This window comes from Nicotiana attenuata, chromosome 3 (assembly GCF_001879085.1).
Source record: "Nicotiana attenuata strain UT chromosome 3, NIATTr2, whole genome shotgun sequence".
Lineage (NCBI taxonomy): Eukaryota > Viridiplantae > Streptophyta > Magnoliopsida > Solanales > Solanaceae > Nicotiana > Nicotiana attenuata.
Window position 1 is genome coordinate 25,522,487 of NC_031991.1, and position 15,415 is coordinate 25,537,901.

General features: G+C 35.8%; 1 protein-coding gene across 2 annotated transcripts in view; it reads left to right on the top strand.

Moving 5' to 3' along the window:
- LOC109223423 (GDP-Man:Man(3)GlcNAc(2)-PP-Dol alpha-1,2-mannosyltransferase-like) overlaps positions 10,289 to 15,415 on the top strand; it is a 6,986-nt gene continuing 1,859 nt past the window's right edge. The window contains exons 1-7 of one of the 2 annotated variants that reach the window (XM_019387723.1): positions 10,289 to 10,457; positions 10,838 to 11,077; positions 11,906 to 12,354; positions 13,515 to 13,801; positions 14,321 to 14,507; positions 14,897 to 14,965; positions 15,079 to 15,272. In XM_019387723.1, coding sequence (XP_019243268.1) covers positions 12,049 to 12,354; positions 13,515 to 13,801; positions 14,321 to 14,507; positions 14,897 to 14,965; positions 15,079 to 15,272 — 1,043 coding nt within the window. In that variant the 5' untranslated portion in view covers positions 10,289 to 10,457; positions 10,838 to 11,077; positions 11,906 to 12,048. The remainder of the gene's footprint in view (positions 10,458 to 10,837; positions 11,078 to 11,905; positions 12,355 to 13,514; positions 13,802 to 14,320; positions 14,508 to 14,896; positions 14,966 to 15,078; positions 15,273 to 15,415) is intronic. The other variant, XM_019387722.1, reaches the window with a different exon arrangement.

Consider the following 15,415-nt stretch of genomic DNA (forward strand, 5'->3'; position numbering starts at 1 on the left):
AAAGAGTTTAGAGATGGAATGAAGATTGAAGTAAAAAATTTCCAAATTTGAACCTTGTATTTATACGCAAGCGGCGATGTTTCGACGGCGCTAATGGCCGACCACCACTGACCAAGCATTTAATGTTTTGGGGAAGTGAACAGACGAGACATTTCGGTCACCTCAAGCACCTACGTCACGGGAATGACGTCATCGTCAAGGACTCCGGAGAAATCGAGGCTCGAGTCGTTTCTTTTCATTTTGTTCTAAGAAACGCGGGGACTATCTGTATATGGTCAAAATCATATGCTCCCGATTTTGTAGGCTCGAGAAGTCGCATCGAGAACATCTTCAATATAGACCGAGCTCGAGCTCGAAGGAAGAATACGAGGTTCGAAGATCTAAGTGCTACAAGGAACATCGGAGCCAAGTATCACCAACCCCGAGATGATGCTGTCCTGGATTTGTAACAGAAAGAGCAAGATTACCGCCACCTCCCCAAGATCATGGCGTAAATTCCGGAATAGATTTGTACGAGTTAGTACGAATCCGTACTAGGCGGTTAGACAGCTGTCCCAATAAGATTCCTTACTGTAAATAGAAATGTACCATATTTAGGGTTCCCCTATTATATAAAGGGGACCTCAATCATTTGTAACCATCATCAATCATTGGCAAAGAATATACTCTCTTACTTTCTTGTTCATTACTCATCAGAATTCTCTTTTAACATTATTGTCTTTACTTTACTGTTCTTATTGACCAACCTCGAGGCCATTGTAGCTCGAGGTCAAGATTGGCTTGAACACTGGTTTGATTCAACTTACTTCTTTCATTTATACTTCAGAATTCTTGGTTATTAATTAGTATTGAACTAAATCACGTATCTTTAAAACCATAAACAAGTTTAATTGTTACTCGTATTTTCGAGGTAAACAGTACGCCCTTGTAGTTCCATTTTCACCCGAAGCATTTCGTGTGTTACTCTCCAAGACTTCCATTGGTTGGTAGAGATCCTGTGTGGTCTGCGTTGGAATATTAAACGTTTGCTCACTAGTTAATAGCTTATCTTTAAAAGAAAGCTTAGAGTTGGTCATTATTGGATTAGTAGCATCATTGGAGATGTCTGGAGGTTTTGGGGGTATCGCTTCCATGGGGTTCTTTTGAGACATTGGGGAAGTGACCGTGGTTTGAGGATTATGTGTTTGGATTCCTTTACTGATTTTTGGTGAAAAGAATGTATTTTGCATAGTACTAACTGTTGAGTCAATATGAGGGATATGTTAGAGATAGAACATTGCCCCTGCAGAATTGACATTCCTGTATTAATCAAGATACTAGGCGCGTAGCAATATTAAGTTTTAACTTTAATGCATAAGGCGGGTATCGATTTACAACATCTACTATAACAGAGCTGATAAATAATTTTATGATGTTAAAAATGTAAAAAAAAAATCAGCAAGTACATAGGTTTAAGTAGTTGTAATCCCGTCAAGAAAGTAAACCAACAACTATGGTGTGGTTGATGATGTTCTATAGCTGTTTGTCATTTACTTTTAGGACTAAAAAAAGCATAAAGATCTTTGAAATAAATTCCATGTGCAAGAAATTAAGCCCTGAAATGTTCTTAGCTTGCTAGAATTTTAGATGTTTGTAGCATTGCATGAGTAGTAAAAAATGATTGCATGTTTGGGTACCTTGCAGGAGGCAATTCATCAACTTCATTGTCCGTATAACTTCATAATTTGCTGAATTTTCAAAGCTATGCATTTGTTTATGTTCTTTCTTGATTATATACTACTAATAAAGAAGTTATATTAGTGGAGCTTCTAATAGGAGAGGCAAAGACACCATAGTATGTCAAGTGGCAAGATAATAAAAAGCCACTTAACAATTTTAAGACAAAGTTAGTTAGGTTAGGTAATAATTACTTTCTTTTGAATTTAAAATTTAAAAAAATAAATTATGTATTATTTATTATTAATAATTAGTTACTCTTTTTGAATTAGAATTTAAATCTATCTATATATAATAGGAGAGGCAAAGACACCATAGTAAGCCAAGTGGCAACATAATAAAAAGTCACTTGGAAATTTTAGGACAAAGTTAGTTAGGTTAGGTAATAGTTACTCTCTTTTTGAATTTAAATTATAAAACAAATAAATTATGTATTGTTTATTATTAATAATTAGTTACTCTTTTTGAATTAGAATTTAAATATAGAAGAAAAGTCTAATTTGAATTTGAAATAATTAAAAGCAACATAGTAATCTATCTATGTATAATATGAGAGGCAAAGACACCATAATAAGCCAAGTGGCAACATAATAAAAAGCCACTTGGCAATGTTAGGACAAAATTAGTTAAGTTGGGTAATTATTAGTTTCTTTTTTAATTTTAAATTTTAAAATAAATAAATTGTGCACTATGTGTTATTAATAATTAGTTACTCTTAATTGAAGAAGGGGTCAGGGAATGTTTTCTCTCGGCGCACGTTAAGCGAGTATTGCTAACGTGCACGAGCATCAGGACAATTTCGGCCACCAGTACTCTATCGTCACCGGCGAGCTTAGTAACACCGGCCAATGCTAAACCGGCACATGCAAAACCACTCACGTTTGGAAGTTTTCTACTAGTACAATTTCAAACTATACGTGAAGAACCAGAAGAGGGAGAGAGAAATGCAAATCAACTCAACTTAGCTGGGAAACGAGCTGCGCGAAGAACGGGGGAAGAGGTTCCCCACCGGCTTCAATTTTCTGATTTAGCTAAATCCATAGCAAATATTCCAGTTGTACCACAAACACCAGTGATAATCGAACAGGAAACCCAATCGGTGGAGGAGAAAGCTTACAAGAGGAATCGAAGTTCACAAATGGGTAAGGCGCTTACATACATACCTCCAGATCTGCATGGAGATACATTTGTAGTCACGATTGTTAATGAGGACATTAAGGAACAACAGGAATATTGGGGTAATTCTCTCATAGGATATGTTCTGGGGGATAATCCTTATTTCAAATCCATGGAGAATTATGTTGATGATGTTTGGAATTTTGCTAATAAACCAAAAATCCTATATCATGATGATGGCTACTATATTTTCAGATTTGATTCAGTGGATTATAAGGATCGAGTCATACAATTAGGTCCCTATACTTTCCATAATAAGCCGTTCATATTGAAGAATTGGTCGATTGATTTTGTGTTTGATCCTGAGTGCCTAACGGTAATCCCACTGTGGGTAAGATTCCCAAGTTTACCAGTTCGATATTGGTCTACTGAAGTACTAAGCAAATTGGCTAGTGTAGTGGGCAAGCCTATGTACATTGATTTGTTTACAGCTGAGATGGATCGTATTTCATATGCTAGAGTACTAGTAGAAGCAGATATCTCTCATCCTCTGCCAAGTGACATTGAAATCCATACTCCAGCAGGGGTATCCAACAAGATATTGAGTATGATTGGAAACCAAAATATTGCACATATTGTGCTAAGGTTAGGCATACTACTGAGGAATGCAAACAGCGGAAGGCTCAAGAGACAAATGGAGAGTTGCTGAGCAGAAAAGGAAGAATAGAAGGGGTAGAAGGAAAATAAAGGTGGAGACTAAATAGGTGGCAAAAGATAAGAATAGCAATATAAATGAACCAACCATTATTGCTGCACATACTTCTGAAGAAAGGGACAATGTAACAGAATCACAGGGGACAGAGACTGCTTTGGATGAGAGTGAATTTCCAGCATTAGCAGCAACAATAAGGAAAGATGGATGGCAAGGTAAAATAGTGGCTGAGGGAGGATTGGAAGAGCAGGCACAATCTAGCTGTTCTACCAGTCATATTGGTGTTGCTAATAGATTTGAGGTACTCACTCAAGGCTGTATCTCATCTGTTGCAGGGCAGGGTGGGCATGACCATCCCATACCCCCATGATTATAAGCACCTGGAACATTAGAGGGCTCAATAGGCCCTTTCAACAGAAGGAGATGACTCTCTTTCTGAAAAAGTATAAAGTAGAAGTGATGGGATAGTTGAGACAAGAGTTAAAGAGAATAAAGCTAGAAGAATTACACAGAAAATAGCAAAGGACTGGAGAGCACATTATAATTATGACCATGCTTATAATGGTCGTATTTGGCTATTGTGGAAACCTCATATTCAGCTCTAAATACTGGAAGTAGATGCTCAATTCATCCACCGTGAAATGGAAGACACAAACAGTCATAAAAGATTGATGCTCACAGTGATTTATGCATATAATGAACTGATGCCAAGACAACAATTATGGGATAAGCTTTTTATCTTAGGAGCTAACATTACAACTGAGTGGCTGATTAGTGGTGACTTCAACAATGTATTGCATGCAGATAATAGGATTGGAGCCCCTATAATGCAGGCAGAGGTACAAGGCTTTAAGGATTTAATAGATCGACTACTATTTACTCCCTTGAAGAGAACAGGGTGGTATTATACTTGGTGTAATAAGAGAGATGAAAATGCAAGAGTTTACAGTAAGATAGACTGGGCATTTGGGAATTATAGTTGGCTGATGAGCTATGGCCACATTGAAGCAGAGTTCTTGAATCCTGGAGTTTCTGACCACTCACCTATACTGTTGAATTGTAACTTTGGAATGACACAACAACACCTGCATCCTAGACCTTTCAAACTGTATCATACAGTACTTCACCACCCTGACTTTCCAAGGATAGTGAAAGAAGTATGGACACAGGATTTTGGAGAGATAGAGCAGTCAAAAACCTGGCAAAAACTCAAGAGGCTAAAGGAGGCACTGAGGGAGTTAAATGCTTACATGGCCTCTTACCAAAAAAAATTGAACCAAGCCAAGCAGAAATTGAATTAGCTCAACATCAATTTTCCCTTCAACCACTAAGCCAAGAGCATATAGAACAGGAGAGAGGAGCTTTGCTGGAAGTGGAAAAATGGAGTAATGTAGAGGAACAAGTTCTAAGGCAGAAGTCCAGAGCTACTTGGATACAATATAGAGATGCAAATACAAAGTACTTCCATGCCCAATGGAAGATGCGCACAACTGCTAACACAATTATTTCTGTTCATAATGATGCAGGTATCAGAATCACGAAACCTAAACATGTGGAAGATCAATTTCTTGAATTTTTCAAGAAGTTGATGGGGGAGTCATCACATATTCTTCCTTGTCCAAATGCTGAGGTGATCAAGAAAGGAGCCTGTCTCTCAAGACAACAACAGTTGGAGTTGATCAAAACTATCACAGTGGAGGAAATAGTTGAGGCTATCAAGAGTATGCCAACTAATAAAGCACCAGGTGTTGATGGATTCCCAGTTGAATTTTTCAATCAACAATAGGAGGAGGTAAAAGAGGATGTGATCACTGATGTGCTGGACTTCTTCCAAACAGGAAAGTTACATAAGGCTATCAACAGTACTGCTATCACTCTAATTCCAAAAGTCACTAACCCCACCCAGGTTAAGGACTTCAGACCTATAGCATGTTGTACAACACTTTATAAGATCATCACTAAAGTTATCACTGGCAGGCTAAAGAAAGTGATGAATCATCCGGTGGGGGATTCACAATCAACTTTTATAGAGGGTAGAAGCATTACTGATAATATTCTATTCACTCATGAACTGTTTAAAGGATACAACAGGAAAGGGATATCTGCAAGATGTGTACTTAAGGTTGATCTCAGGAAGGCATATGATACTTTGGATTGGTATTTTCTAAAAAGGATGATGATTGAACTGGGATTTCCACACAAGTTCATTGAGTGGATAATGGAATGCATAACAACTGTTACCTACTCCTTGACTCTGAATGGAGGACTCACTGAACCATTTAGAGGTCAAAGGGGAATAAGGCAGGGTGACCCTATGTCACCTTATCTATTTGTGATTGCCATGGAGTATCTGCAAAGAGAATTCAATCAACTTGCACTAAATAAGGAGTTCCACTTCCACCCTAGGTGCAAAAAGCTGGGAGTGGTACATGTGTGTTTTGCTGATGATTTACTGATGTTTTGCAAAGCAGATCTGCCTTCTATCAGGCTGCATCAACAAGCTTTTATGAAGTTTTCAAAAGCCTCAGGTCTTCAAGCTAATCCAGACAAGAGCTCCATTTATCTTGCTGGTATTTCTGATAGTATGAAAGAGGACATTTTGCAGGAATTGGGATACAATGAAGGCACACTGCCATTCAAGGAAGCTGACAAATCAACAATGTTGGCCACTGGTAGAGAGAACTGCAAGGATCAACTGCTGGACATCAAAACTGTTGTCATATTCTGAAAGGCTTCAGCTTATTAAATCAGAAATCTTTGGAGTACAGTCTTACTGGGCACAAGTGTTCTTATTGCCAAAGAAGATAGTAAAAATGATTGAAGTCATATGTAGAACTTACTTATGGACAGGTCAGCAGAAATCTCTAGGAGAGCATTGGTAGCTTGGGACAAAATTTGTTCGCCACAAACATTGGGGGGTCTAAATGTTATAAATCTGTGTAACTGGAACAAAGCAGCAGTGGAAAAACATCTATGAGCAATCACCAAGAAAAAAGATTGCCCATGGATTAGATGGATCCATTCTTACTACATAAAGAACAAGATCATTGATACCATGCCTATACCCAAGAATGCAGCTTGGGTAGTGAGGAAAGCTATTGAGCTTAGGAAGTTTATACTGGAATTACCTACCTTGCAAGGAGACCTACTTTCAAGACTGACAGCACTACAGAGCACAGATGGGAGATTCAGTATAAAGAAGCTACACAAGATGCAGACTCCTCAGGGCCAGAAGGTGTACTGGAAGTGTCTGACTTTGCAACCTCATATACACCCTCGACATAAGTTCAATTTATGGTTGGCTATCCAAGGGAGATTGCCAACTGTTGAAAGACTACAGAAGATGGGCATCCAAGTTCATTCATCTTGTGTTTTCTGTGGACTGGCAGATGAACATTTTGAACACCTCTTCTTTGACTGCTCATACACGAAGACTATATGGCAAAGACTATTGAATTGACTGGGGTATCCAAAGCAGATAAGAACATGGACAGAGAAACTACAATGGGTGACAACCTATGCTAGGCAGAAGATGGGAATTGGAACTATTATTCCAGCTGTTTTTGGAATGCTTATATATCTCTTATGGAGAGATAGGAACATGATCGGATTTCAAAATGGACGATCTTCATCAGAGAGTATATGTCGCGAAATTGCAAGCTATGTACATATAAAGGGCAATTCTCATTTCAGCTGGCAGAAGCATTTGGTGATATTGAATAGATATCCTTAGCCTAACTTAGCTTAGTAATTCATAATTGTTCTTTTGTCTGCTTGATTATAGAGAATTGTATAGGCTGAGGTATTTGCATAGGATATAGCTGGAATACACCTTATAGGTGATATAGATGAATTAGTTGTCAAGGAGAGGCAAGGAACTGGTCAGCAGCTCCTATTTTGTAATGATCAGTTTTTTTGATGAAATCGAAATGATAGTTTATCGAGAAAAAAAAATTAGTTACTCTTTTTGAATTTGAATATAAAATCTATCTATCTATCTATATATAATAAGAGAGCCAAAGACACCATAGTAAGCCAAGTGGCAACATAATAAAAAGTCACTTGACGGGTTTATATAGTAATATTATCTACTAATCAAATATAACAATAAAAAAAAATCTATCTATATATAATAGGAGAGACAAATATACCATAGTAAGCCAAGTGGCAACATAATAAAAAGCCACTTGACAATTTTAGGATAAAATTAGTTAAATTAAGTAATAATTAATATCTTTTTGAATTTAAATTTTTTTTAAAATAAATTATGCACTATGTGTTGTTAATAATTAGTTACTGTTTTAGAATTTGAATTTAAACATCTATCTTATCTATATATAATATGAGAGACAAAGACGCCATAATAAGCCAAGTGGCAACATAATAAACAGCCACTTGGCGATGTTAGGACAAAATTAGTTAAGTTAGGTAATAATTAATTTCTTTTTTAACTTTAAATTTTAAAATAAATAAATTATGCACTATGTGTTGTTAATAATTAGTTACTCTTTTTGAATTTGAATTTAAGTATCTATCTATCTATATATATTAAGAGAGCCAAAGACACCATAGTAAGCCAAGTGGCAGCATAATAAAAAGCCACTTGACGGGTTTATATAGTAATATAATCTACTAATCAAATATAACAATAGAAAAAATCTATCTATATACAATAGGAGAGACAAAGACATCATAGTAAGCCAAGTGGCAACATAATAAAAAGTCACTTGGCAATTTTAGGGTAAAATTAGTTAAATTAAGTAATAATTAGTATCTTTTTGAATTTAATTTTTTTTAAAATTAATTATGCACTATGTGTTGTTAATAATTAGTTACTATTTTTGAATTTAATTTAAACATCTATCTATATATAATAAGAGAGGCAAAGACACCATAGTAAGCCATGTGAAAACATAATAAAAAGCTACTTGACGGGTTTATATAGTAATATTATCTACTAATCTATACCAGTAGGAAAAAAATATACGAAAAGAGAAAATTAGACTTAATGTTAGGATATTTATAATTTGAATTAATTGGAAAAATATTTTAAATAATATCACTCAATAAAATTATTGATAAATTTTGACAATTCCTGGAAAACACCTAACCCAAAACCCACGTCTTAAAAAAGAAATTTCCCTTTATTCCATCATCAAAATCTTCTTAATTAAAATTTAAAAAAAAAATCTTAATAAAAGAATCTATTATTCTCAAAATTTCTATTTGATATGCCAGCATATTTCAGCATTCTCACAAACGGTGATAATTATTACGAACCTATATAAATAAAATTTTGTACCATAGAAAGATTTCTTGGTCGCCTAAAATATTCTCCAAGGGATATATATTTATCAAATCAGGCAACTTTTCAACCTTTTAATTATATTATTACTCATATATTTTTATATTATTGCATCAATATTTATCAGTTGATATAGTAATATTATATTTAATATTGGAAAAATTTCGCATAAGAACAAATGGGATCCCTACTTTTCAATTTTATAGCTCATATTTCAAATTACAACCAACTAGCACAAAAATAATAGGCTAAGATTCAACATCCAACTCCAATAAATTCTCGAAATTACTATTTAATTTTTAAAAAAGATTGCTCAAGCTTTTAAGTTAATTTTCGAATCAGCAACTATAACTCAAATATTAGTTCAATAAACCAAATTCATTTGAATAGTGAAAATTAGATTTTCAACAAGCTTAAATATGTGGGTTTAGACTCCAAATTTGATTGTGTGAAAAATTTGGAGTGGGTGTTATTTAGAATTGTTAGATATAGTATAAGGAGATTGTATATAAAATTTGAAGTCATTTAATGGAGATTTGGACTGGTTTTGAACAAGAATTGCAACTGAAAATCGTGGAAGAAGTTCGTCTACAGACGCTTGTATAAAGGTGTATAAAAGTGTATAAGATGTGTTTATACACCCATATACACTATTATACAAGATTATACAAAAAACTGACTTCGTCTTCTTCCTTGCGTCTTTTCTGAAATTTAACTCAAATCTTGCTCAAATCTACTCAAAATCACTTCAAATTGAAATTTTGAACTCCTTTTGATAACAACAACAACAACAACGACAACGACCCAGTGAAATCTCACTAGTGGGGTCTGGGGAGGATAGTGTGTATGCAGACCTTACCCCTACCCGAGGGAGTTGAGGCTGTTTCCGAAAGACTCTCGGCTCAAGACAAAAGGACAAAAGGAGACAATATCAGTAACACCACAGAAATCATAGGACTTACCAAACAATTAACAAACTCAAAAAATCCTATTATCGAAAGCAAAGCTTTGAATAGCCTTCAATGGTGGGACTTCTACTCTTCAATTTTCTTACATTGCAACCAGGTGACACAGGGGGAGAAGCAGTAATGGCGGCCCCTTGAAGCATATGTAGAAGATGTAAGAAGAAAAGGGAGTGAAAGCAATGGTTGTGAGAACACAAATTTAACTCCATAGATATTGAATTTACTAGTGCTTTCAGAATATGTACAATATGGGCTAGGTCGGGTAAAACGTAAAAATATGGGTCAATTTTTGTTATGATGTGATGTCAAGTGTATCTCCGTGCAACGTGCGGGTATAAATACTAGTGTATATTTAAAAAGGAAGCATTTTGGTCATAAAGTTCTTATAGGGCCTTTTTGCGTTATTAATTGTTTATTTTTAATCCAAAAAATAATGTTAATGACAATTATGATACAATATATGGAAGAAGATGGATGTTTGATACTAAAAATAAGTTAGTGGCAATTTTTGTGATTTAATAAGTGGAAGAAGGGCATTTTTGACAGTTTACCTATTTTCCAAAGTTGCTGGTTCCATACCGTCTCCACCGGGATCACAACCGCCGATCGGCTCGCTCTTACTGCTAGTGCGACCTTCGGCTAGGTATCTTCTTCTTCTCTTCTCTCTTCTTAACTTTTTTACTTGATCTTCTCTTTTTGTTTTTGAGTTTTTGCTTCGTTTTTTTCAATTGGAGAATGATTAAGGAACATTGAATACTCTGATTTTGTGAAAGTGAATTGCTAGTTGTGATTTACGAACTTACAGTGAATTTCTATTTTAATTTGTTATTGGGTTACAGAAGACGTTCTTTGTCATTTAATTAGTGAAATTCATGTTTCTTAGCTTACAACAGCTTTTAAGTAACTTCACATTGGAATTTAAATGAATTTGAACGTATTATTTGTTAATCATGGATGGCTTAGATAAGTAAATTATGAGAGTTACGAACTTCCTAAATAAGTAATCCTATACTCATTATGTAGATTTTGCTTCTGCACCCAAGGGTGTCGCTTAGTGGTCAATGAATTGGGTTGGGAACCATGAACTCTAAGGTTCAGATCTCAGCGGAGACAAAAAAACACGCGTGATTTCTCCCATATGTCCAAGCCTTGGTGGACAAAGTTACGTAATACCTGTTGCTAGTGGGAGCTAACAGGTATCCCGTGGAACTGGTAGTGGTGCGCACAAGCTGGCCTCGACACCAACTCGATTTTGCTTCTTAGGTCATAAATTTTTTATTTTCCTATTTATTTGTTGCTTGGCGACTTTTAGTGATTATCTTATCAAGAGTGAAGTATTCACAAGTTAAAGGAAAATCTCCAAAATAGAGTTTTTATGAGAGATTATTTAGTTTTATTTGGATTAAAAAAGAGATATTTGTAATGACTAGAATAAAAAGAAAGAAATTTGGAGAAATTACTTTTCTGAATATATATTTTGCTTGTTAACTTGATCCAATCATTGTTGCTTGTTGATTTGAAGTTGTTGTCTTAATAGAATCTGCACCCAAGGGTGTGGCTAGTGGTCAATGAAGTGGGTGAGAACCATGAGGTCTCATGTTCAAATCCCAGTGGAGGCAAAAAACACTAGGTGATTTCTTCCCGTCTATCTAAGCGTTGATGGATAGAGTTACCCGATACCTGTTGTTGGTGGGAGGTGGCAGGTACCCCATGGAAATAGTCAAGAAATTAGTCGAGGTGCGCGCAAGCTAGCCTGGAAACCACAATTATAAAATAAAAATAAAAATAAAAAAATCTGCTGTGGCGAACACCTTGATCCACCACTGTGATTTTCGCTTACGTCTTCTTTGCCTTCCTTTTTTTATTGTAAAATGTTAGCAAGCTTTAAATTTTTAAGTTTATTTTCTATTTGTTTTTCATTATCCATTTAGCTGCAAACTCTTTTTCTTTATTTATTTATTTTTTGCATTTTTAGGATCTGATTTATTGATCCTACGATATCTATCTATATCTTTATTTCTTTATGTATTTATTTATTTATTTGTTTTTGCATATTATGCCCTCTGATGTTTTGATATAATTCTATTTCAGAAGCTAAATCCGTGTTAGTTAAGGATCTTCAATTTCATTTTAGAGAAAAAAAGCCCAAAGAATCAGTGACTTCAACAACCTATTGTGAAAGCTTGCAATTTGATAAAAACACATTTCAGAGAACTGCAAGAGGGGGAAGAAATATGGGATATTGGCTTATGCTCAGTGCTGTTATTGCCGTAACGGTGGTAATTGCTCAAGCAGTAAGATTATTGTTAATGGTAATCAATGGCTGGAGAAATAGAAAGAAGGCTGTTGGGGTCTTCCACCCATTCACCAATGACGGAGGTGGTGGAGAACGAGTCTTGTGGTGCGCTGTGAAAGCCATCCAAGATGAATACCCAAATCTAGATTGTGTCATATATACAGGAGATCATGATGCTTCTCCTGACAGCCTTACTGGCCGTGCCCTTGATCGATTTGGAGTCAAATTAATCCGCCCTCCTAAGGTACCCTTTACTTCTCGGTGTGTTTTTCTCTGCGTACATGATATTATTTCTGTTATTTCATTTTACATGATAGAGTTTGACTTGAAATGAACTCTAGGGATATCTATTTGACTTACATATTTTATCAGCGACAGTGGAATAATATCAAAGTGATGGTTGAAAAGTTGTACTTTGATAGGAAATGTCAATAAATTTGAAAGCATAACTGATTTAAATTCTTAAAAGTAGTATTAAACTAGAATACTATCAATCATTAAGTCACAAAATAAAATGTTGTCACGTTTGCTTTCTGTTTAGCTAAACAAACAACTTCCTTTTTCACTTTTGCTCCCGTTTCTTCATCTTCCTCCCCTCCCCCCACCCACGCCCAAGCTCCACCATTAGTATCAAGTGTTTTAGTTATAAAGGGAACTCCCAGGTCGTCAAAGTCTCATTTGAGGGTGCTTAAGCCCTGAAGCTCATAGAAGCTCGGGCTAGGCGCTTTGCCTCACTTCAGCTGCGCTTCAGTTTAGGCAAGGCACTAAGGCGTACGCCTCATTGCCCATTAATTCTATCTTGAATAGAGAGCTAGCAAAAATTAATATGATTGGCAAGAAGCTACATTAATTGTTAAGTAAATCATTATGAATAAAGTTGTTACTTTTTCTTGCATTAAATATGTATTTTTTTTCTCCTCTGTTGCGCTTTTTTTAACTAAAGCCCACACTTTAGTTGCGCTTTGCACTTAAATTCCCGATAGAACTAGAACGCTTTCTAATGCTTTTTGCCTTTGACAACACTAAATTCAACAGTATCACGTAGTCTTTGTGCTTCTTCTATCCCTGATAAGACATTGAAATCCTCCTCAACATTCTTTATTGTAGCACCAGGAATACACTCCTATTCTTTTGAATTCTAATATTTATTTATGTTAGTTTGTAGCTGCTTTGAGATATCTGTATTGTATATTCCTTCTTCTCCTTTTACCTGTATTGCTGCATCTTATATTCCTCTTTTTGATGCTTTATTACTGGTATATGTTTGACGGTGGTAATCACAAACACATATAATACCCTATCCAGATAATTGCTGAATAGTGTAGTTGTTCTTTCGAAACTTCAATATATTGACATTCAATGTCATTTTGCTCAAGATTACTGATTTCCTGCAGTTTACATCAGGTGGTCCATCTGCATAGGAGAAAGTGGGTCGAAGAAACCACTTATCCTCGTTTCACTATGATTGGTCAAAGCTTTGGATCGATTTACCTTTCTTGGGAAGCTTTGTGCAAATATACACCTTTATATTACTTTGATACTAGTGGATATGCTTTTACTTATCCAGTTGCCCGTGTATTTGGATGCAAAGTTTTTTCCTATACTCATTATCCAACTATCAGTTTAGACATGCTATCTCGTGTTCATGGGCGCAGTTCAATGTACAACAATGATTCCTTGATTGCCAAGAGGTACTACATATCAGCATATGCCATCTATATGATATCTTACCCTTTTTCTTTTGTGTTGTAAATTGTAAAAATCTGCCATCTGTAGAATTTCATGATAACAAGTCAATTAGTCATTTTGGGAAGTTTCTGTTACTAAGCACCTAAAAGGCCATGCTTAGTTTGGCGAGCCTTTGTCATTGTCTGTCAACTTAAGTGGTGCCTAAGGCCCGTATGAGGAACTGTTGATCTGCTTGTGTCTTTTTTCTTTGCCTTCTAATATTAACAATTTTATTAGTTGACCTTGTGACATGTATGCATATCTTTTTACCAAATTAATGTGGTCATTCACTAACTGGCAGTCGTAAGAAGATATAATGGCAAGATGTTATTCCGCTTCTCCATGAAAGTGTACATCTAGATGCATTAGTGGGTCTTCTGAAATTATATATCCAAGGGACTGAATATGATAATATTGTAATGTCTTTGCATTTTCTCCGCTTGTATCTGTGCATGAAGCTCATGAAATTGCTTTTCTGGCAGTGCGTTACTATCCCGGTTCAAGGTTGTTTATTATACGTTGTTTAGCTGGCTGTACAGCTTTGTCGGTTCTTGTGCCCACCTAGCGATGGTTAATTCTTCATGGACCCAATCTCATATTGAGAAGCTGTGGGGAATACCAGCTCGAATTAGGCGCGTGTATCCTCCTTGTGATACTTCTAGGCTTCAGGTCTGTATTCTTAACTCTTTTGGTGTTAATATAACCCTTGTTCCTCCTCCTGGCGCCTAAAGTTTTTATGCTTTCCCTCTTTTCTGTAGATTTGATTAAATTAATAAGTTGTGGTTGATAATTTTACTATTGTGCTGTCCTTCATTTTTGCATTAATGAAGTATATGACGAAAGTAGGACTGAGTGCAACTTTCAGACAAATTTCTCCTCTCAATCCTTATTTGGACTTTCATGACTCGTGATTTTGTTGAAAATTGAGGGAAATGACATTACTGTATTCCTTTTTTAGAAGGTCTTATTAATTCTTATGCTGAGTCTGGGATGGAGGGTAAGCAATTGCATTTTTGCATGGCAAATATAAACAAAAAACTTGACACTGCTCTTGACAGGCGCTTCCGCTGGAAAAGTCAATGAAGCCTCCGAAGATAGTATCTGTGGCTCAGTTCCGTCCAGAGAAGGTAGGCATTTTTGTGTGGTCCTTGTAGAAATCAAGGTACCCATACTTTTGCAGGTGTTTCAAGGTATATTGCAATATTGAACTTTTGTAAAACTTGGTTTTTCTGTGAGTTAGGCACACCCTCTCCAACTTGAGGCATTTGCAGTTGCCATCAAGAAGTTAGACCAAGATCTGCCAAGGCCGATTATCCAATTAGTGGGTAGTTGTAGGAATGAAGCAGATGAGAAAAGGTTGCAAAATCTAAAGGACCTAGCTATTAAACTGAATGTGGATGATCATGTTGAGTTCCACAAGAATGTCACGTACAGGTTAGTGGTACAACTCCATTTTGTTTGTATGAAATTCTTAAACTCCAAGGCATGATTTTACTGAATTTTTAGGTCCACAACTTTTCTTTAATTGCTTGAAGCTATTCATTAGGGATGGGCTTTTATTGCCTTGGCTAGCGCGC